At 39.1% G+C, this 24530-nt stretch overlaps 1 protein-coding gene across 1 annotated transcript in view; it reads right to left on the bottom strand.

Moving 5' to 3' along the window:
- GPR158 (G protein-coupled receptor 158) overlaps positions 1-24530 on the bottom strand; it is a gene marked incomplete at its 5' end in the record, with an annotated part of 196811 nt that overhangs the window by 93842 nt on the left and 78439 nt on the right. The window contains 2 exons of the mRNA XM_082045133.1: positions 12510-12727; positions 19000-19102. Of these exons, the coding sequence (XP_081901259.1) occupies positions 12510-12727; positions 19000-19102 (321 nt within the window). The remainder of the gene's footprint in view (positions 1-12509; positions 12728-18999; positions 19103-24530) is intronic.

Genomic DNA, 24530 nt, shown 5'->3' with positions numbered 1-24530 from the left:
TTATATCCTGCCACTTAAGCTATATTGGCAAATTGTCAGAATTCTCTGGCATTTGCAGGTTTTGTGCAGTATTCGTAAACCAAATAAACGTAATCCTCATGTTTTTTCATTTCCCTTTAAAGAATACTTACACAAAGGTCATTTTTTTTTCTGTTACTAGTAATAGCTGAGCTCAAATAGAATGCAATTATTAAATTTACTTTTTACTTGAAAAAAAATGAGGAAAAGCAAAGGTCAAGCAGCCATCAATCATAAATCGATTTCATTAAAAGTGCACAAGATGTCAAGGATCTAAGAACCCCCCAAATACTCTTTTTCAATTCATGTGGCCCTCGATCCTTTCTGTTATGCAAGTAATGAAACCCCTTATGATATATCACAGTGAAAATAAGGTGTTCTGCATTTTGCAACACGGATCCTGCTGCCTATAAGTTGCACTACATCACCTACGAGACAGATACTTGAAAATTGTTGGTGAAGAACCCTCACAGTGGCACCAGTTAATGTCTCACGGACATCTTTCCTCTCAAGAGCAGGAATTCCTTCCTTGAGGACATACTGCTTAGATCAACATACCTGTTTTCACCAAATAGTGGTGAATATGTAGATGAAGGAAAATCAGTAATGAGGTATGTAATATCTAAGTTCAATTTCAGTCTATTCACACCATTATGGTCAACTTAAGAGCTGAATATGTAAAATTATGATCATCAAAATTCTGGATCACCTGAAGCGCCTGTTTCACTAGGATATGCATTAAATTAATGCACAAATTAAATAGAAGAAAGGCACAAAGGCGTTGTGGTCTTCAAGAATAAAATGCAGTTTAATATCTATAGTTGTTTAATCAGCAAAAGATCAAACACAATACAGAAAAATTTGATGGAATACAACCCCAAATATCGTGAGCATGAGGTGTTGCTCGCCATGTTCCCCTGATTTAGCTTACAAACAGCTTCAGAACACCTGAACTGAATTTCAACTTTCTTATTCAACATGGCATCACCTATTACAGAAGAAAATACCACAGTTCACTAAAACAGTCTGCATAAATAGTAGTTCAATCATTTGGAAAGAAATAGTTTATGGTAAATTACAGGAGGAAAAAAACCAACCTGACTGCAAAGCTCAAGATTCGTAATATCTCCAAAGAAACAAACTGAGAATAAAGTAAGAAAAGAAGGTTAGAATAAATCGGATAAAAACTTTAAAAATCTCATTATTCACATGAATGAGAAGGCAAATAAGCTATAGATTAAGATCATTATACTAACTTCAAATCAAACAAAACCTGAGAACTCTGAAGATCTAAATCCAACTGCCATTTATTTTATTCACTTTTACAACAGCCAAGTGGCTAAACCACTCCAAACAAATAGCTTATGGTTGGATCTGAGAAATGCTGATCCCAAAAATGATGAGATTTTTCAGCTCTTTGGAATTTATTACACTAAGTACTCTCATTAAGTTTCGATCGTGGATTGTATGTTTCACTGGAAATTAAAGCACATTTGCCTTTGAAGGAAATACTGCTATGTGTAACTTAATTGCTCTTCCTACCACCATATCGGTGAAAGCCCCAGATCAGCCTCAGGTTATCACGGACCCTGCATGAGGAGAAAGTACAAAAGACTCTCCTTCCTCCACACAGTTAAGAGTTTAAGATAACAGAAAACAGACAGATAAAGGCAGATGGGAAGGACGACAAAACAACAAGGCAATATCACATATTGTAACAAGCAACCAGAAGTGCCAGCCTGTCAGTATCTCACCCATACTCACAAACTTTGTCAGGACTTTAATCTGAAGACATGATATGGAGAGCAGGTAATGCTCTCATAAAGCCTCTACCAAGCCTGAGGAAAGCATGATCTGAACTAGGGGCATTTTACAAAAAATATAGCAAGACGATAATGATGATGGAGGCTGGTGTTGACACTTCTGCATCCAAGAAATGGCATCAGGAGAGAGAGAGAAAAGCTCATGTGGGAGTTCAAAAACCAAGAGGTACAGCTCATGTGTGATGTCAACAGGGAGATGCAATGAGGACAACACAAAGGGGCAAGATAGAAGATTGTTTGCAGCATCATTTTGAACAGATAGGAGCAGGCCATGACTGCATTTGCCAAGGCCAGCTGAAGGCACATTGCTGTAGTCAAGACACAAGATAACAAGCTGAGATAAGGATTTCAGGTCTGTGGACTGGCAGAAAACATGTATTAAAATGGAACTCAGAAAGAGTTCAGTAAGGCTTAGACATAGCCAGAGGCAAAATGAGCTCCAGAGTCCAAAACTAAGTGAGATAACAAGGAGGTTGCTACAGTAACTCTGAAAGCAGTATCTGGGATGTCTTAGAGGGAAGCAGGAGGAGATCAAGGTTTCTTTTCAGCTATATTGATATTGATAAGAAGATGTCAGGGAAAAATGTCAAGATTTTATTCCAGACATGAGGGAGGCATGGCTGGGACAGGGAAGGCAGAAAGCCATCTGACTGTGTTCACAGCATGAAGTCCTAAAGAGAAGCTGACAGCATAAGGCTCCTGCTTGTGAGCTATAAACCTTCAACTTTCGCCCAAAGAAATGAAGGAAAGAATGAAGAACAGGCATATGTTTTAGTCTGAAAGATCTGTGTTCAGCCAAAAAAAACCCAGATAAAAAGCAGCATATACAGTTTCTCTGAGAATACTACCATTAAATACATTTTTACAATTAAAAAAAAATCCTAGAATAAGTTTTCCTATCGTGCTTTATTTCTGTTACTCAAAAGTTTTCACGATACATTTTTCCTGATATCATTTGTTTTTCCGGTATTCCCAGTTTCTTCCTTTAAGCTATTTCTTCCTTCTCTTTGAGTAGAACTTCTTAAAAATTTCATTTGCTCATCTTCAAATGTGCTTCTCAGTAGTTATGCTGGGTTTTGGTGTCAAAATGGGGTCCAGACACTGGCACACCACAATGGAAATCTGAGCTGCATCAAAAACCATGTTTCAGTCTCCAAACCTTGGCCCCACCTATTGGCAAAACGCTTCTCCCAGAGACAAAGAGCTCATCAAACAAATGAATGTCACTATGAAATTCTGCAAGCCTTCCTGGTTGAGAAAGTCTCTCCTCTACAAACTGGGCTCCCACATAGTTTTTTTTTACTGAGCCTACACTTAGATCCTTAAAACGACAAGAAAGGCCTGCTTCAGACAGGAGTCTGCTCTTGGAAAGGGAGGCATGCCAAAGACCTTGTGCAAGCCACCAGGGACTTTGTTATTGCTATTGATTGTACAAGGAAGGTTCACAGCAACATACAACTCCAAGACAAATAGCAGGATAAATAAATAATGTTGCTGTTATTCTGCTGACGTGACAGGAAGACCCTTCCTAGCAAATCTGTAAATGCCCATTCACAAACCCAAATGAAACTTCAGGTAAACTCAACTGTCCTCAAGCTACTGCATCAAAGAATCCATGGGGAAAGCTTATTATCATGTGACAGATCATTTGGTTTACTCAGCTTTGCTACAAGGGCCACAAATATGAGACTCATCAAGAATCAAAGACAGAGAGTAATGAACAACCAAAAATCTTAGCAGTTTACTCAGTTTAATTTCTAGCTCTGCAACAGCTTTGGAAAAAATATTCTATGTAATAGTACTTGTTGGAAAATATATCCTGAAATTCAAGGACTCAATTACCTTTATTTTACATAATTTATTTTTAAAGTGAAATAATAGTGTAATACAATTAAACTTTAAGACTACTGCAGCCTTGCCTCTGGTGGCAGCTGTCTTCGTGGCCAGCACCCTGCACTGAAAGTGCACTGCTATTAGCTCCATTAATTTGAACACTGGGGCTCTGAGTTGTGGAGTTTTGTGGACTATTGGTGAACGCAAAATGACAACAACTCATAGACTGCAAGGTCTTAAATAGCAGGACATTAAGGTTAAGAAAATAAAGGCCAGAAATCAGCCTGAACTCCAAAGTGGAACAAACGTGTCATAGTCCACAACTGATTTACATCACTTTGAAGACACTCCACTCTCCAGCAAACTATGTGTGTTTTCTAGATGGGCCCTAAGGTGCCGTTTAATTCAACCTTGTGGAGACAAATGTTGGTTTAATATAAAGATATAATGAGAAGATTGTATCTTTTGGATCCCTAGAGCTACAGTTAAGTACTGGCAAAAAGCATTTTTTAAGACCTACCTTGACCATTAAGGGTAGACTCTCTCTAGTGAACACTGTTATACAGCCTTTTTGTGCTTCCTACTGCCCTGTTCTTCTCATTATCTCTTTTTCAAGAGACTGAATTGAAATCAACCAACCTATTTTATACCTAGAGCTTTATTTTCTTCACACTTCAGTTTTTCCTTAGGCCTTAAGTGTCTATAGTAGAACTAGGCTTATTCTTCTATTCACAAGTACTTAATTCCTCTAAACCATTTATTAGAATGTAAATATATACAGATGTGAAACCTTTGGGCTTACGAAGTGAATGCCACAGCACCCTGCAGACACAGAGCACGACCACCCTTGTGGCCATGCCTACCAGTGCCCACTGTATTTGGGAGCCCTGACTCCCAGCTGCTGCTGCAGGGGGACCAACAGCCCCTGCACTTCTTACCTGTTCAATATGGCACTCTGCAATTATTTACGTGAGAGTTTAAAAAGTACAGCATCCCTAAAGGCAAATCTCAACTACACAGGTAAATGGGAAGGACATTTCATGAGTTCTGTTCTATACAGGAAATGAGAATTCCACTAAAAACAACAACAGTTTTGAAGACAACATAGCCAATGCCTTTAAAGCTGCAAACCTCAAAACTACAATAAACTTCCCTGAGAAATCACAAGAAACTAGGTTGTCACTCTAGGATATGATGAAGAAAGGGTGCATAAAGCACTGCACAGAACGTGTATGTGCTGAGTGAACTGTCAGGTATGCCCACCAGCACAGCATGGAAAGGCAGCTGCTCCATCTGCACAAGATCTCTTCCCTCTGTCAAGTTTCCACTTCAGCTGAAATGTCAGAAATTGGTGTCTAGGGAGAAAAAGGCAGAATGTGCCCCAAAGCTGAAAGGCATCCAGGCGCGAGCACATCAAGATGCCACTGTAGAGTTAAAAAAAAAAAAAGGATTGGCTGATTTACATTAGCAAAAAAGGTATGTTTGCAAAGCCAGCATGCTTTAATATTTAAAGATGTATCACACAGCAACAGCCTGTGATTACCTCACTCTGAATTACTGCATCCTATCATGGCTGCACTAAGGGAGAAAAGACGTTCTTGATTTCTCAATATTAGAAAGGGCAACTACAGCATTAATTTGCATGTTGCCTTTCCATCTATATGCAGTTTTGTGAGGTGTTTAAAATTGCATTGTTCAGGGACTAACTTCACAGTTTTGAAATCATATTTAGAGGAAAACTTAAGTGTAATACACTAAATAGAAAAATAGGAAAGTGCTGGCATAGAATACGTAGCACCCTGAACTCAAACCACTGAAAACCTGTATTCAACAAAGCATAAAAAACATATAAAAACATTTGGTTGTTGTTATTTGACACAGTTCCCTTGAGAGAGGAAAAGTGATTTATTCTTGTTGATGATTAGCCATGTGGTCTTATTAACTCTGCATTTTTTCCCTTGATCAGTATTCCAGATATATATTTCTCTCCTCTCCTTAAAGTGTTTGTATTACTGTATTTCCAACAGTTCTGAAGTGTTCATAAATGAGGGGGAAAAAAAACAGGGTACATTAAAAGGTCATTTAGTTACAAATTTCTAATATTTGGTATTGTAAATGGTCTCGAATGAGGCAAAACCCATAATTTTAAAGGGATCTATTATAGGCCTTCATTATTGTTAACACCATGACAACACCGTTCTGAACTGCCATTTTGAAGACACTCCTCTAGACATTTTTCCATTATTTTTCAGAGCCGAAAGCAACCTTTTCCAAGTGTGCTGGCTACTGTCAATTTTCCCTTGATGTGCTGGATTTACATGCAGAGATGCTGGCCACAGATACATTAGGAAAACAGAAATACCAGATCCCCCGAAGGTTTCTTGCCCTGCACTTCCCCTGCCCACTCAGAACCTGCCAGCACCACAGTGCTTGACAAGGGAAGATGATGGGAAAGTACCTTGGCTTTGATGCAATGACTCTGAGGCCTTTAGTGTTGATTTGAATGAGAATTCACAGCAAACAAGACCCTTCTGAATGGGTCTGGTGTGAGTCCAGGCTGGTGTCACATTTACATCCCTCCTTCATCACCAAAGTAGCAATTAATTTCTTCCACGCTACGGCTGAGATCAGCATCTCTGGTGCCTTTGCCAGTGGTGGTTCTTAGCAGTTCCTAAGGACACTTACAATTCCCCACAGCAGTTGTATTCTCCATGTTTGAGCTGGTATGCTGCTTTGGGTCAGATCTTTTCAGCTCTTCCTTCTGATTCATTTGAAAAGGCAGCCTGATAACTGACGAGCTCTTGAGGTTCTTTGCAGCTGATGTTCCACAGTATGGTACTTTTATAAGAAATTGTTTACAATGCAGCTGGTTTCCTCGCTAAGGCTCTCACAGATCTTAAGCTCTTCAAACCCCACGTTAACTTAATTTTTTTAAAAAAATCTGGGGTTTATTTATTTTTTATTCAAACATTCTGCTTCTTTCTGGTAGCTTTGCTACCTTTACACTGCATGTTATCAATACCGCAATTGGTCAGTCCCTCTTAAAGCTCTCCTTTGGTTCATGTAACACACCAATGAATTCTTCTGTTTTGTTGATGTTTTTTCTTACAAAATCACTGTTCAGTTTCTCATTTTTGAGAATATTTGTTTTAGCATCCATCCTTGCCTAGCCGGCTACTTTTGCTAGCTTAGCCTCATACTTTTTGGACATGTTTTTAGCAGTAATGTTTGCATTATCAAATCAATAACAATCCCACAGCATGCAAGGATGTTTGCTAGTGTTCACCTTGAGCTGATGTCTTTCTTAGTTGTTCAACTTAAGAGAATGTTTTGCACAACTGTACACAGCCTTGAAGATCTGAATCCATAGGGCTGAAAATTGTTCTGCAAGATCCTCTCATAGTCTGTCAAAGCCTTCGGAAAACCAAAGAAATAAAAGGAGCTTATTCCTCTAGACACTGCTCTACAATTGCTAGGACGCATATCTAGTCCATCCAAAGTGCCGAGAGCCTCAGCTGAGCCTGTTCCTTGTTTCGCACCCAGAGTCCCCTTTCTCTCTCGTTCACTGCAGAAACCTCAGCATGTCCCCAGCTGCACTATTCAGCACCATCACCCTGTCAGGGCAGCCTAATAAAACTCCAACATTTCCACTACTGAGGAAAAATCGCTTTTTCCCAGGCTTCATTGCACAACTCCCTCAGTGTTATTAAACTGGTGCTGTCAGGTGCCGTCAGCTTTTCTGATGGGATTTCATCCATTTCCATCTCCCAGGAGATTTTCAGCCTCTTGCAGCTTGTGTTAATGCCAGGCTCGGGGTTTTTGGCTTTCACTACTGCTTGGCATGAGGGCTGTCTAGAGCAGTTACAGATTTCTTTGAAGTGATCTGCACATCTGCTTTCCCTTCGGTATTAGCTGTGAATATTTTTTCCTTTTTTCTTTGTTTGGCATATTTCCTCCATTTACTCTCCTGAAATGCTTTGTCTTTTCCCATTATAGCAGTAGCATCTGCTTTATCTGTTACATTTTTCATCTTTTTCCATCTTTCCCTACAATGGTTTTCACTAGTGGTTTAGCTTCTGCTACTTGTTCTGTGCCTTCTTCCAAATCTATTTTATTCTTAGCATTTTGGAGTTCTCCCTTCTCTCAGCAAAGGGCCACATTTTTTGCCTGTGATTTTCTCCAGTTATGTCTCTTGCAGTTCAATAACATTGCTGCTGAGCTGATCTCAGGGCTGCTGAGTCACTTTCACTTGTGTTTGACAAAGCCTCAAATGAATTCCTCCACATTGATCTGAGCTTTCTCACAGTATCTTTCTGCAGTTCCATTCTGTACCGTTTGCCAATGCTGACTACTGCTTGAAGTCACAATTTGCAGTTTCATTTACAGGTTGGCAATGCCAAGATTTTGGTCAGCGGTACCAGGGGTAGTTTGAATTAACTGTGTCTTGGGCAAATGAGCTCAGTTCTGTTTTGCCACTTATAAAATGTGCAAGTCTGTATAAGTAACTACAATGCTTTCAAGAGGCATGAAATCTAACTGAATGACTCTGCCAAGAGAACAAAAGAACAGCTTTCTGATTCAGACTAGTGTCCTATCTCAGGTCATGGCCTGTGCTGCATTGTTGAAGAGCAGCAGAGAGTGATCCTTCCTGGTCTATCCTCCCAGTTTCCAACAATAAAAATCATGGACTTCTTGCACCAGATGTTTCACCGCAACCACTGTGTTTAAACACCTAATAATGGAAATATCCTTCATGATGCATTCTAGTCTCTATTTGAATTGATTTATACTTTGGGATCCACAATATTTTTTTTTCTCATTGAGTGATATAAAGCAACTAGAAGTTGTATAAAACACCTATTTGATTTTTTTAACCACTTGAGAGATCCCCTGAATGCCTCCTAGTAATGTCTTAAGAGGAATGAGCAAAATTTTTGAACATGTCAACATCACTCTGCCTTCCATGACCTTATACCATATTTCCTGCACTGTCTTTTCATCTGTAATCTCTTTGTTTCCTACAAGAAGTGTAGCTCACCTAGCCCCTTGAGATCATCACTTTTAAGAGCTTCTAGTGGTGGACCTTGGAAAAAGTACTTTCATATCCACATGCTCATAATCCACCTTCGCAGAACTACAAATACATTTGTAGGGCATCATGTTCTCACAAAAGCCCACTTCCCACATTTAAACATAGACCCAGTAGTCCCATTTTTATTACCATTTCTATGAATTTGCAAGTATGTAAGTTGGACCTACTGATCTTCAGTTCTTGTCACCATTATAAACACAGATGTCCCATTTCCGATCTTCCATTCCCCCTCTACTGCTATTAATGTAAGCAGTAGCTTACTCCACAGTAAATAATTCAGTGGTTTTGTAGAGGAGTTCTTTCGGAAGTCTGAAGAGGACTCTTCAGAGGGACCTTTAGAAGTTCTAAAAAAATAGACTTAAAGCTTCAGAGACTTGCAAAGGTTCCTCTAAAAAGAAGCGTGGCTTTTAGAAGCCAGTCATCTGGCTTTGCTATAGGCTCTGCCTATTTATTACCATTCAATTTGTCAAGATCTTTCACTCGTGGAACCTCTTTGGTTGATATTTACCAGGTTTCCCTGTAGATCATTATTTTTACATCCTAGGTCAGTAATAAAGGTAATGTCAAAACCAAAAACAGATCGTCACATTCTATCAACAACACTTCGGCAGTCACTGTTGGAAAGATCTCTGTTCTCATTGCTATGTTCTTTGGGAGCGGAGTAGGAGATCTTTTACCAGTAGTTGTTCTTTTATTACCTGGCTTGGACCTAGCATATATTCTGCACTGTTGATGACTCTAAGCCAATGAGCGACTCTTCCACAGCAGTTTCCATTGTACGTGCTGCTTAGCCATCGTATGTGTAACCACTATGATCTGAATAGCTGAGATATTTCTTCTCTAAAATACTTCTAATCTGCATCTGCTCTTACTGATATTCTGATTTTTTTGAGACCAAGGTTGTCACCTCCATCACAATCTAAAAGGTCCTTATGGACTTTATCATTCTTTGTCTCAATTATTACACTCATAATATGACAATCAAGGTGCCAGGGGTGTATTCTCAAGGCACTTTCTGTTGGCAGACTTAAACTTTCCAGGACCGTAGCTTTTTGGTTAATATTTACCAGTAGCCTAGTTCCTTAGACATTTTTAGTAGAGTGGTAACCTGATCCCATTTGCCTTCCCATTTTACTGAGCTCATTTTATTGATCAACAAATGTACCAAAACACCACAAATCTAATCTTCATTCTTCTCAGTACTGGGGTTTAATTCAGCATTTTTGCTCTTTTAAAGACTTTGAAGATTGTTTCTTGATATGGCAGCAGTACATAGGTCTTTCTGTTAAAATGCTATATCTAAAATTACTTTTTTAAACTATTTGAATATCGTAGTGCCATACAGAAGGCAATAAAAAAAAATGCTCTTCTCTGACACCCACCCAGAGCAATGGAAATAAGCTGTTTAACACAGTAACTTTAATCACAGACAGATACACTCACCTAATTGAGGTTTGTTTCACTAACAGTTTGAAATTCTGAAAATGTAGATATATTGAATGTATTTCAATAGCTGTTCTTTCACTACTTTCACCCCTTGGCAGAGAGTACACTGGTTTCCTTCATTCACTCCAAATTTCTGCCATTATCCAATGTAACCAGCATTTTCTTATGCACATACTCATTGTTCTCAGGATGTTTGTCCTTATACAGCTTCTCATTTCATGGTTATCACACAAGATCTGTTTCTTTTCAAAATCATACTGTACCAACAAGATAAAGAGCATAGAAGGAATGGAAAAAAACCCTCTTCTGATTGACATGAAAAGCAATGGAACATCTATTTATCAGTTTCTCTTCCTTGAACACATTGATCATACAGGAAAGGATTGTTAATCACCATATCACCTTTTTTGGTCTCCTTTTTTCTCCTCTTTTCCTTGTGAGACACAAATTTAGAGCAAGTCACCTCTCTTCTAAGGTAGCAAAATTATCATTTCATCCATCTCTGTCCAACTTAATGAAATGCAATGTCTCAAAGGCATCACTTTTCTTTCAGGAAAAAATAATGTTTTGTTTTATACTAGGTTCTCACTCATTCAGATGTCATGATCAATCTCTAATGGTAAGAGGTAATTTGGGAAAAAATAAGCTCAAAATTTTTTTATAAAGACTGAAAAGTTCTTTAGAAACAAGGCAAGATATGCATATGCCTCTTTGGTATTGCTTTGATATTAAATATTAAAATTCCACCTTGTTCTTTATTCATTGCCTACTTTCAAGAAATGGTTAATCATCACAAAAGTAAAAATGGACTTTTTGTTACTAGCAGGTACTAGCAAGGCTTCTGTAGTACGTTTAATAAAGATGTATCTTTTTTTAACTGCGGTGGATACGTATATCAGAACCTATGTAAGTGTACAAGTGCAAGAGTGTATGCAAATGTACTCATCTCTGATCTCAAACTATTTATGGGAAAATACAGACATTTCTTACAAAACAATCAATATTTCAATATGAAAAAAAATCAAGCCAAACTTAGCAGCATATGAAGTAATCTACTCTGTTCACTTTGTAAGTCTAGAGAGCAAAGTTTTTTTCTCACAAGGAATGCTTCTTTCATGATGTTGTCTATGACATTAAAGGCAAGTAACACTACCATACAGACTAAAACCTCACAAAATTGGAATGAAGTTCTGCTAAGTTAATGTTAGGCAGCTAAACAGATGCCTAAACCAGACTTTTCATAATGAAAAGCTTTATAAATACAATTAGATCTGTAATTTGAATCATTTTATGCAATATCATTAAAGACTGTCAGAAACAGAAAATTAAAAAAAAAAAAAAGAATGTTACTGTTCATTCTGTGATTTCCTGCCAGGATATTAAAAGTCTTTCAAAACGAGCCACGCATTTGTAACACAGACACTGTAGGATCAGGGAGACTGTGGGATCAAGTGTTCCAAAAACCAAAATGGAAATGCTTATCTACTTATGGAAAGTGGATGAAGCTATTAATTTCAACAGTGTAGCATCCTGTGTGCACACCTACGTCTCCCAAATGTAGGTAGTGAATACGTGCCAGCTTCAATTCTTTTTTTTTAAGTAAATTGGAAGTTTGAGAGAATATTCTGCATTCACTGAGCCAACAGTGAGATTCCATGAGATCTTACATGTTAAACAATTTTGAGTGAGGTAAAAGCAGAGAGTTCATTAAGTTAGTACATAAAACATAACCGTAGCCTGCATCTGCAATTTAGAGATACTCCTTAATATATGCATACTTTAGAGGGAAAAAAAAATCCCTAACCATAAAATGAATTTTAAACTCTCTAGAAACTAGAATTATCTTGAATTATTTCTCTTTGATATAATTATTTTCCAGCTAGTCTCTCAAATACATTGAAACAAAACATCATTCCCAACAGTAGTAAAACAGAGACTTTGAAGATCTCAAGACTATAAACACCCACATGGCTCCTCAGACACCTGCGTAATTGGTCTGATTTTCCAAAATTACTTCAAACATAATAGATTTCCTTGATTTTTGCTGACCATCTAGAAACATAACCAGATGGCACTGGGAGACACAATTTCCTTGGCTTTTTTTTTCAAAAACTACATAAACAATTTAGGTACCTCCAAGCCTAAAGCAAAGCATCGCTGCTTGGAAATCCTATCCTCTCCTTGAGCTGAGCTCCTTACCTGAGACACCAACTGTCAAAACGAGAAGCTATCCACCTAATATAAATGAGTCTGTACCACACAATGAGCAGGAATATTCAAGTAAAACCTGTGTTTACCTTTGCCTTGCGAAAATGGTAGACTACCAGCATGCTTATGAAGTCCAGCAGCATACAGAGCGTTTGGAAGGAGATGATAGCCAGCCGTAAATACTTGTCCTCCTGCGCATAGCAGGGAGTGTCGTCCGTGCAGGAAGAACATCCTTCCCGGCAGGGCAGGCAGCTGTAGATCTCCTCCGACAATTCAGCCCCAGACAAGCGACTTTCTGCATCCTTTCCTGAAAGTATCAGAAGGGTGAGGGGAGACACCTTTAGCTGCACAGGATGGGGAGTTTATCCACACGGGAGCAAACCAGCCCTCTGCTGACTCCCTTTCCCACCCCGTTGGCCTCCCTCATTAGGCTACAAAATGACTTGCCAGGGCTGCTTTTCTCATTTCACCGTCCCCTTGTCACGTTCAGAAAACGCGGACCAATCTAGACATGAGGGCAAGTGGGCTTATTGAACCCCAGACACTTTCCCATTGTATTTAAGTGGGCTAGATCTGCACAGGAAATTCTTGGAAGGAGACTTCTGAATCGGTAAAATTACATCAAAGATGTGGGAAAAAGGAAAGGATTTTACAGACACATGAAGAGCAGACCCATTAACTACTTAATGTTCACAGTACAAGTTCTGATCTTATTTCAGATTGTTCCTAAATTTCATAAAGATGCTATCTAGTGAATTAATTAGCTTCTAATTAGATAAAACTCCTCTTAATTAACATTTGTTTGGCATGTTGTTGCGTGATTGCACTACTCTGTCCCCAAAGCAAAACCAGGGCACTTACACCAAGTATAATTTTCCATTATTCACACAGTCACACTAGGAAATCCGGAAAACTTACTGGTAAGTTAATATTTTGTCTGTGAAAACCAATGATTCTTGAGCTGACATCTTGTCCATCAAAGTGAACCCACAAACAGAGCACACAGGATGATTCCTACCTTTTCTGATCTATGAACCTATAACCTCCTCTAACACTGCTTACTCTACTGGTAATTAATGGGAAAAGAAGAATATGGTTAAATAAGAAGGAAAACTGACTTTGCTGAATATGTTTAATATAAGCAAGACAGGCTTAGGAGCTTCCAGAAATAAGAGAATGTGGCTGCAGCCACATCAATGGTGTGTTAAAACGTATGATATGTTCTCTCACTTTTCACAAGACTAGAGAATTGCTCCAACATCTTTGATCAAAATGCTCCTCCTCTACCAATGAAAGCAGTAAATCACACATTGTTAAGTCTTAATTCAAGAGACAGCCTATTCCACCAATGTTGCACATGCAGATTGGCTTATGAAACTCTCTTCAGACCTCTAGCTTGAAACATTTGAAGCTAGGTTATCTGCAAGGGGAATTATTTCTCAAATCTATGTACAGATGTGCACACATCTGCTGACAGGCAAAGCCTGGGAAAGGGACAAAGAGGCTGTACACCCAAGCCTGTTAATTTGGCATGCCATTCCAGCAGCCCTGGGCTCCTCATCCTCAGTGCAGGATCCTTCACTCCCGCATCTCAGTGAGCAGAGAACAGGCTGGTATTTCTCAAGAAAATTGTGGATTTCTCTTCGGTGCTTTATTCCAAGCAAAGATGTTGGAAACCTGAATATAGTAGCATGGTGCTGACTCATGTGATAGCCAGATTTTCTTAGATACAAGCAGACAGCAAGAACAGATCTTGTGTCTTTTTGACCCAGACTATGGGAGGCATGAATGGAAATGGTGGAAAATGACCATGCTTGGGCACCCCAAGAAGGCGGAAAACCTCTAAGGAACACTGATCTTGAAAATATCCTAGGACTGGAACTTATTATCAGAGCAAACACCCATGGACCTCAGCCCATTATCATTCCAAGAGCTTTGCCAGAAAGCACTTTCTCCATATCTAACATTAGATCTCTGTTTTCTAAATTACTGCTAGAGCAATGGACCCACACCGTCCTCTGTCAGAGACAGAAGTCAGAGTCTCCCATCTCCCACCTCCATCTCCAAATCAAGAGTGCGCTATCTACTGACCGAGTTTCCCACTTCATTTCCTCAACATTTGCACTCATGTCAACCTGCTTTTCCACCACCCACCTGTTCCTTTATCATTTCTGGAAAGAGTCACGCTTCAATTAGCCCATCTCCAAAAAAATTTACTTAATCTCTTTAAAACTTCACATTTGTGAGTCACACATGAGACATTTGTTAATATGTTTTTTTACTGTGGTAACTAAATAAATTATTTCAGTGTAAAAAATATAATTTAAACTGTAAAGTTATGAGTTCACTTAAGTCATAAATATTTTATGAATATGGCTTCACAATTTTGCATGTCCTAAACTTGATATTCTTACCTTATTTCTGAAATGCTCAACCTTGAAAGGTGTTGCAAATATAATCCATTTTATCAAGCATTTTCTTATCTGAGTCATGCACAGAAGTTTCTTCACGTGTGTGCCTGTCACATACTACAGGGATAATAACCGATAAATGGTTGCATGTTGCAGTGAACATCCCAAGGATATGAGTTCATAATACAACAGCAAGCCTTTGCATAGATATGTCTGGTGTCATGCTGTCTGCTGTATAAAAAGGATGACCATCAACTTCCACTGCTAGCTGATTATCTGGTGAATATCTTCCGGCTTTGAAATGATTCTCCATTACAGCCAATACAAGAAAGATTAAAAAAAAAATGGATCTGCTTGAGATTTTACACAGGGTAATAAAGAATTATTTACAATCCACATCTTTTTTTTTTTTCTCCTTGACAAAAAGAAAGAACTTTTTCCAGACCTTCTAAAAGAAGTTATTGGGACGGAATTAATCATGGTATTTACCACTGACTGGGAGCTTGTTTGTCCACCCCTGACTACATGTCTCAGGGCACTGCTGCCCCCTGCACAGGTGAACATTTCTGTCCTTTATGTCTGGCCCTGTCCCCTCACCACAATGTAACATCAATTCAAAGCACAGACGGTCCAAGCCAAGCACGACATTACTGCCCCTTACAGCACTGAGCCATGCCTTCTCCTATCTCAGCAGTTCTTTGGATTACTTCCTCCACTGAAAAAAATACGGGTTTCCTCCCCAAAAGATTTAGACACTGGTAAGATAGATGGAGAAGAAACCAATTCTGCTCGATGTAAGGCAGCCGTGGGTTTAGCACTGACACAAATGAGATGGAAGCAAATGCTGACAGACTGACTGTGCTGCAGGAGTTCAAACTGAGGGTGAAGAAGGTGTAAAAAAGTACTGTCCTCAAGGAAAAAAAGAAAAGAAAAAAAATGCAGCAAAACAAAACAAACCAAACAAAAAAAAAAAAAAGGATAAAATGGCATGAGAAAAGAACAAAGAATTGGTGGAACTAATATGAAGTATAATAGAGAAAACGCTTGACTGCTGAAAAATACAACAAAAAGCTTAAATGCTTCAGCTATGTCCACTTTACGACATTATTTTTTCCTAGGTCTTTCCTCTTCTATCCCAGTGTTATTTTTCTGTCTACCAGCCCATCTGTTTTTAAATGGTCTCCTGAGGGTAACTCTTCATCAGCTTTGGATCTCCTGAGCACACTCTGCTACATGAGGGGTGTCTCAACAGCTGCAGAGAACAGCACCACACACCACCAAGCGCCAGGGCACGGATCGCTGCCATCCCTAAGAAATTCATCCCAGACCTCAGTCAAAACTCAGCAGATGAACACAGAGAGCACAGAGCATACTGAGCGCTGAGCAGAACAAAAGACTTATTCTGCTCCTGTTCTGTTATAGTATAAATTAGGAACAACACCAGTAGCATAAGTGATGCTGAAGTAGCTCAGTGTGTGTGAATGTAACTGGACCTGCCAGCTTCGAAACCTGGTGATGAGCTATGGTCACACCCCTCACCCCAGCAAGGGATCGCTGAAGTCCCTGACAGTCTTCATATGTACAAATAACTGGATGTGTGAGTTCTGTTGAAGAACCAAAGCTGAAGGGCAGGTGTGAAAAAAATGGAGTTCCTTTTGAACTGGAAACCCCTCTTGGGATGTATGTGATCAAAGCAAGATTAGAGACAGTAAAGTCCCATATCCAGACACAAGAGACACTTCTGGCACATGCACCTTTTTCTTAGGGCAGGTTCCACATCCAAACAGGAATAGCTGAGCAGAATCTCTGCAATACATGGATGATGCATTTGTAAAGAATGAACTTTTAGGTTGAACAAAGCACCATTGTTCTACTAAGGATCTTTCAGGGCAAACCTGCTTACCCCAGGAGGCAGAGAACATACGTGCTTTGGAGAAGGGCATTACAAAAATGTTAAATGTATGTAGTCAGCAGTTAGTCTATTCTACCTATACAAACAGTGCTAACTAAAAATGAGCCATTAGGAGAAAGTGCATAATCAAGTATTCAAACACTTAGAGCTGAATGTAATTTGCATACATGAAATACATCTTTTTTCTGAAATCAATTTCTGTCGTCAAAAAATACCCTTGAAGTGTGGCAATAACTCTATGTCCCACTAGTACCCAGAGTCCTCATTAATGCAGAAAAAACAGTAAGATTTTATGTATTTTGGCACTATCAGTTCTGAAGAACAAACTCAGCCTTGGGAGGTAAACGTTCTCCTACCTGTCTTCCTATTCTGTAAGGGAACAGCCGAAATGTCAGCCATGCAACTGTAGTTAACCATATACTGCTTGGGGCAGAATCCCAGTATCATTGAGAAATGCTCCCATTTCAAGACGCAACAAACTCGATCCAATTTTTCAATCCACAGAAGTACAAAACTGGTCATGTTTTTCTATCTATCTGCTTACTTACATCTCATCTTGAAACCTGTAAATCTTTTCTGCCTCTTTAGTTTCTTCCACTAGGATTACTTTCTAAATTATTAACATTTTATTCAGTTTCATCTCTTTTATGATCAAACTTCACCAACTTATCTCCAGAAAGAAATCTTCAGGTCATGTTGTTTCTGTCAAAACTGCTTGCAGGATTCATGTCTAGAATTAGCATCATTTTAAACCTCCAAATACATACTACAGTCATTTTAACCACATCATCTTTTCCTTTATTCTTTTTAAGGAATGCAGCTGGGTGACAGGGCCAAGTTCCCTTGAACCACTGGTTTTCCTCCCACTACTTCACAGTCATTTCCAGCCTCACAGTAGCTGCCTCACTGTTCACTTTTTGAAACCACCTATAGAACTTTGCAGATCGAGCTGCATCTGGATGAATCAAAGCAGTTCTTTATTACTGACTGTTTCAAAACTCATGTTTATGTTGGCTCACAGTAACACACGCTCAAATCAAAGTGGCCCCAAATCATGTAATTACATGCCCTAAAATATCAGCATTGCAAACCCTTTCATGAGACCAATTTCACTCTATGTTAGCTATTTAGAAGCTAAATATCCAATCTAAGGTAGCTACATAGGCTCCTCCTTCTACAGGAGGTTATTTGCCATCCAAGGACAAATTCTGCCTTTCTAAAGGAGCAGAATTACCCTCCAGGGGAGCCAAGCTCTCGCTGCTGACTACAGTTGAAACCTATATACATACCAAGCATATACAGTTTAGACAGTTGACATGAGATAAAATGAATCTCATCCCTAACGATCAATGCTGTTATGATCTCTAGCCATATTATTTTTGTGTGTTCTGTGGCATTTGGTATGACAAAAATCTAAGAATTATTTTTTTATATTCTCATTCAAAGAGTTAAATCCTGACTGCACCTTAACTCACTGCACTGTAAGAAAACCCAAACACCATCCTTACTTTATCAAAAAATTCACAGAGCCCAGAGAAAAAAGCACAATCACAAGGCTGCCTTCTGTGACACTCTACAATATGAAAAGAGAAGGGAAACAAATACTCACCAGGTAAACTGTGGAACAAACACACTGTGCTACTTATGCTACATATATATAAAGGAGACATGATACATATATATAGATACCCCTCATATATACATATATATGAGATATACTGAGTTAGGGGTGAGATACCTTGGCCAATCTATATGCAAAACAGATCAAATCAATAAAAAACAGATCAACCCATGACATAGATCAAAGTATTTAATATCTCAGCAAGTATAAGAGTTTGGATGCTCCTTTGGATTCTCCTTTGCAAATGAATTAAAACGAAAGCAATTAAAACTTGCAGGAAAGCCAGAGGCTAGGACATTCTAGTTTGCCCTGACCATAGAGAAAATCATTAGATTAATTTTCTCAGTACTTGTGCTCAAGCACAGATGCCAGAAATCTCTGTTTCCTCACAGCAAGATGTTTTTAAAATTTATTTATAAATCAAATATTCTTCAAGTGGGTATGTTTTACAGGATCCTCAAGAGTATCAAGAATGACAAACCAAAGGGCTAGAACTCCTTAAGTGATTATATAATCCAAGAGTTGCAAACCACTGCAATTTTACTGTATAACCCTGACGAGGATAAAAAGAAGCCCTGCATTATTAATGCTAGCTCTGTTTTTTCTTTTTTTTGAACTCAAGCGAAGGCACTTACTCTGAAAGCTGTTCACTGAGAAGATGCTGGGATGATAGAATCCAGCCTTGCAAATACATTTGTAGGCTCCGAGCACAAATCCAAGGCCTTTAATTGGCATGCACTGTGAGAAAGGAAAAAAAGAAAAATCATGCAGATGATCATACAGTGAGAAAGTCAGAAGTACATTCAAGCACAAAAACATTACAAGACATTGTGAGCACACTTCTAAGAATAAACAGGCATCCCTTGCAGCCTGACAGGATTTTCTCAGCGACTTTTCCCATAGTCATATATCACTCCGTTTTTTGCCTTGTTGCTCATCATCAGCAAACAGCAAAGGCAGCTACAATCAAGTCTGTCCCACTTAAAACCGACCAAGTGCCAAATCTGATCGTTATACTCCGGCCACAGGTGGGACATCGGACGGCTGTGTTTGGCTGTGTTTCTTCCTGGGGAGTTTCCAGCACTCTTCCCCAGCAGAGCAGGTCGGTTCAGATGGCTGCAGCTCACACTATATGAGGGAGAACACGTACACCTGCAGCCAAGCCACCAACCTTTGCTGCCGCTCTGGCAACCACGGAGTAGAGATTGACCCAACCAAAACAGAGGCAACAACTGGTTAGAGAAAATGGCTGCAGAACTAAGTCTGACCTAGGCGAAAGAGAGCAAACCTGCACCAGTGGGATCCCCATACTTCTAAGCTCTCTTGTCCCTTTTTGGGGAAGTAACACGTGAAAAGGTTTTGTTTTAACTCAACTTCACTTTTGCTTAATTTTGACATCAGGATTGCCACAGCAAATTTAATATAGTGACAGAACACCTCCTGTCAGTCCATTTCTGTACAACAAATAGATTCTGCCTAGTACAGAGGGAAGAAACAGTGGGGCAGTATAAAGGTAGAAACACCAGTAAAAGTATTTTCCCCCAGCATAGCTTATTTTACTTTATCAGATCAAAGCAGGCTACTGTACTAGATGCCTTTCCTATCAGTAAAGGTGTACCTATCGCAACATGCCTCCAGGAACAGGAATTAGACACTAGTAGTTCCTCACTGAGCAACAGAATGATTTAACTAAAATACCCTCTGTTCTCTCACTTCCTTACATTTCACTTGCTTGTGACTGTCTGACTTTAAAACATGCTTCAGTCTCTAACTGCCTGTGACCAGGAGGAAGATGCAGAGGACAGGGTTTAGTAAAAAAGATCTTCAAAAATCAAATGCAAACCAAGAAAGGACAGTCTGCACTGACACTTCAGAAAAACTCAATTTTTTAATCTCAAATTTCAGCTTTGTGACATAATTCTGCCTGATGTTGGGAATGCCATTTTGCTTTTCTTTGCCTCAGTGCCCCAGACGGCATCGTCTTTTCTCACGCCCTTTGCCAATCTGATGTCTGTGCATGCAGGGCAGGTCTGCAAGTGCTATTGGAAAACAACTAGTAAGCAGGAAACTGGCATGCAAGGACACTGAAAATTCATTCAGCCTTTGTATAAACATGAAAGCAAGAAAAAACGGGAAAGAGAAGGCACAAGTCGTTTTTCTTCACACTTCATCTTCACCCTACAGAAACGTGACTGGTGACAAAGTGGAGGACGGAAGAAATCGAAGTGGGATGTGTGTGTGCAAGTCCAATGACAGCAAAACCTCTTTAGCCGAGCACAGAAAAGTAGATAAAGTAGTAAAAAGAACCTTTCAGGGGAAAATTCTCTTCTGCCTTTCTGGCTTCTTGCTTTGTAATGGGAGGTACGTGCTGCTATAGAGACCACATTTTATTTTTGAAGGCAAGGAAGAAAAGAAGTAGCTTCTACTGAAATCCGCAAACACCTCAGTACCCCCAGTACCATATCCATAGCACATTCTCACTGAAAAAATTCTTCATACAAAATGTGCCACAGGCTCATGAAATCTATACTGCATTAAAATAAATCCTTTACTGATGATCCTTTCCCATACATTCAATATTCACACCAAATAAAAGTCTGTAAATTTCATTTTATTATTGCTGATGAGTCTAGAAATTGAAAGTGAACAAAATTTTTCAAACACTGTTATCTTTCCTTGGTCTAGGATATTATCCTTGTTTCCAGTCTTTGGCAGCTGTAATGCACACCTTACAAACCATCTGTTGAATTCTGTTTCTTGCAGTCCACATAATCCCACATTGAAAGGAAGGAAGGAGAGGAGACAAAGCAGGCCTAGGTCCCTCTAGATGCAGTTTCAAACTCTGAAATTCCACTGTGCTCAACAATGCATGGAAACAGAACTATTTACAGCCTGACTTTTTTTAAGAAATTGCAGTAGTGAGGCAGGGAAGAACACTAAATAACATGTGGTCAAAACCAGAGAAAACACTTTTCCTGGAAAGAAAACATTCCTTTATTCTTACAAATAATTTAATAGTTAATATTACATTAATCAACAGTGGTAAATATCATGGCAAAAAAGGTAATAAATAAACAGAGTAAGAGTTCGCTGATGTACAGAAGGAGTTTAGCAAAGTCCAGATTTATCTCATCAAGTTTCTTTTATCAGATACAGACTTTTCCTGGCTGCCGGTGGGTGAATCCGCATAACACAGGGCGGGCACACACAAGCCACTTTTGTCCTTGCCTTGGCAAGTGGCCCCTGGTTCCAGTGACCCCAGTGGAACCCCAGAGCCTCAGCCAGCCCGGCAAAGCTGCCCCCCGGCTCAGCTGCGGGAGCCCACAGAGCGGCCACGAGCCAAGAGCGGGGTCCCTCAACAGACTGTGTACACACAGCCAGTAAAATATTAATCTGCTGCCAAGTTACTTAAGATTTGATCCATATAGAACTTAGCACTGAAAAAAAAGTAGATGTGTGAAAAATATCCACCTCCTCATAAGCAAAAAAAAAAGTAAGGATAAAACTGACCTGGTTTCAGATTTCATTATAAATGTGAAAGCAAAGCTGTGTGAATAAAACCACCATATTCCTGAGTAATTTTTCTTCATTAGGGGCCATCAGCTTTTTAAAAGTCATGCTTTATTTAATTCCTATGGGCAGCTACCTTAGGTTAGACCAGAAGCTCCATTTATGCTTGTATCACGTCTCTTACGTGCCCAGTGGCAAGTGTCGAGGCAAACAGTGGAAGATGCGGATGGCCATGGGGTGAGCCTTCCTCTGATGTGCCCTTCCAGACATCACACTCCTAAAGGGAATTTGCATCGCTTTAACCTCCAGCCATTAGTACTTATAGATGGCTTGTTTACAATTTGGAACAGCTTTATCATAATCTTTGCGTCTGTATAATTCACACAGCACATTTATTCCAGCTGTTTGTTCCCTGGTTTGCAAGTTCATACTTTCAGCTTCACAATATTTGTATAATGTAGTGACTCCCAAGTTTAACATAATATATTTAAAATTATGCTGTCAGCTCAAAAAATAAGATATTAAATTAATATTTATCTTGAAATTATTTCTAAATAAACAGGTCCTGAATAAACACAGATACATCATCTAAACCAGTTAAAAAACTTTGCATTGATTTAATTTTTATGCTGCTTGTTGTAAAGGATAAATTTGGAAAAATCTATTGTGATAAAGAATATATCTGTTGGGAAGAAAAGAAATCCTTCAAATAACCTGTGCAACTGTTTTGGAAGTCTGAGCCAAATCTCCTGGCATAAGAGAAGCAAAGCCCTTCACCAGATCTGATTAGCCAGAAATAAAGCGACCAAGTATTCAGCAGAAACACAAGGCTGGTGTTACATCCACACCAGAAAACAGAAGGGAAGAACAAGGCAAAAAGGACCTAGTAGTTTAAAAGAGAAAGCATGTGGCATCATGTCCTACACGCAATTTAGAAATTTAGATAAACCACCAAATAAATCTGGCACATGGCATTCTGGAGCAGAGGGGTTAAAACAGTATTTCTAGAATTAAAAAAGAAAATAAAAAGGACCAAAAATGCAGCCAGACTTTCAAGTTTTCCAAAGAGCTTCTTTCAAAAATCTGTATTTCTGCATGCAGAGAGCAATGGGGACATTTCCCTTGGCTAAAATCACCTCCTTGATCAAAGCATGGAATAAGAACAACGTCAAAGAGAAAAAACAGAACAAAAATAATACAAATAAGCCCACGTTTCTTTGCTCTGGTTTCTGGAAGCATGTAGGGAATTAATAGAAAATGCTACGTACAGAAGAGTTATTTTGTGCCTGGCACATGATGGCAGCTGGAGCAGGCTGGTGTCCTGCAAGACCCCGAGAGCTCCTTTCTGGTCCTGTTGATAATGTTGTCAAGCACACTCACTCATAAAAACACAGGGCGTTTCAGAAAGATGGACCCAATTTCAAAGCAGTGTGATTTCAAACTGGGTCCATCTTTCTGAAACACCCTGTAAACGGAAGAAGATAAAAGTCAGAGTTAAGATTCTGCCTGCTGAAGTAAATGACAGCTCTGTCTCTGAAAAGGTTTTTTACCTGTCATATTTTCTTATTTCGTGTGTTTGCAGCCTCAGAAGCGAACAGTGGGCACATCCACATATCCAGGGTCCTGGTGCATCACCCGGCAGCTCGGGAGGCAGCGAGCCTCATAAGCTACTCGTAAGTACTACTCATAAGTCACTACTACTCATAAGCTGCTTCTCTTCAAATAAAACATTTTCTTCCAAAAGGACAAGACAGGGCTGGCCACTCCATAATTTACACTGCAGGGTTACCTGGTAGGCCCCTGTAGCTTTTCTCCTCCCAAGTGCATTGGTGGAGTTGATTCTTGTTTAAATTCTATTTTAAAATGTCTTTTTCCAACACTAATGTAGTTACAATGACACTGAATTGTTTAAATTTTGAGTCCAACAAAGCACAGCAACAGCTGATCTGATTCGGCTCAGAACATAGGTAGTTGTCAGGAAAACATTTGTCTCAATAGTTTGAAGCTTTGCTAAAAACTCACCACTGCTTTTTAATGTGATTTTTCATTATGCTGGTCTTGTTAAGCCGTGGGACCAGATTAAATACTGATGGTAAGGAGTCTCAGCTCATTCATACAGATAATTATAAGCTACATGTGACTATTAAAGTTAAAATATCTTAATTTTTATTAATCTCAGTCAAAACACTCAGAAAATGAATCAAGTTATTCACGTTTTGGTTTTTTGTTAGGATGTTTGTTACTGCTGACAAATAACAAGCAAAAAAGTTAATGTCAAATCATCTCCAGTTCCAGCCGGACAACACTCATTAAATATAAGAGATTGCAGAGTCTTTAACTTCTAATTAACCCTTTTGCAATGTGAACCATTTCAGTTCCCCAGCTGTATGTCTGAGGAACCCTAAAAGATTCCGTTCTGGATCTCCATCGCTCCCAAGATACCAACATTATCAGCATGATATGGGACAAACGTGACAAAAATTCAAGTGCTAGTGAAAAAATAAATAAATTTGTGGAAATGGTGCGTTTTGCAAAGAAACGCAAAAGAGGAGATCAGAAATATATACAAATCACAGTACTTGCTTAGAAGACTGAGAGAGAGGAAGAAAGGCGATTTTTGCAGGATTTGAAAGCAGGTTACTGGGGAAGCGGGGTG

The sequence above is a fragment of the Streptopelia decaocto genome (assembly GCF_964273445.1).
Source record: "Streptopelia decaocto genome assembly, chromosome: 2".
NCBI lineage: Eukaryota > Metazoa > Chordata > Aves > Columbiformes > Columbidae > Streptopelia > Streptopelia decaocto.
The sequence above is the reverse complement of the archived record's forward strand: the minus strand, read 5'-3'. Positions and strand labels throughout refer to the sequence as shown.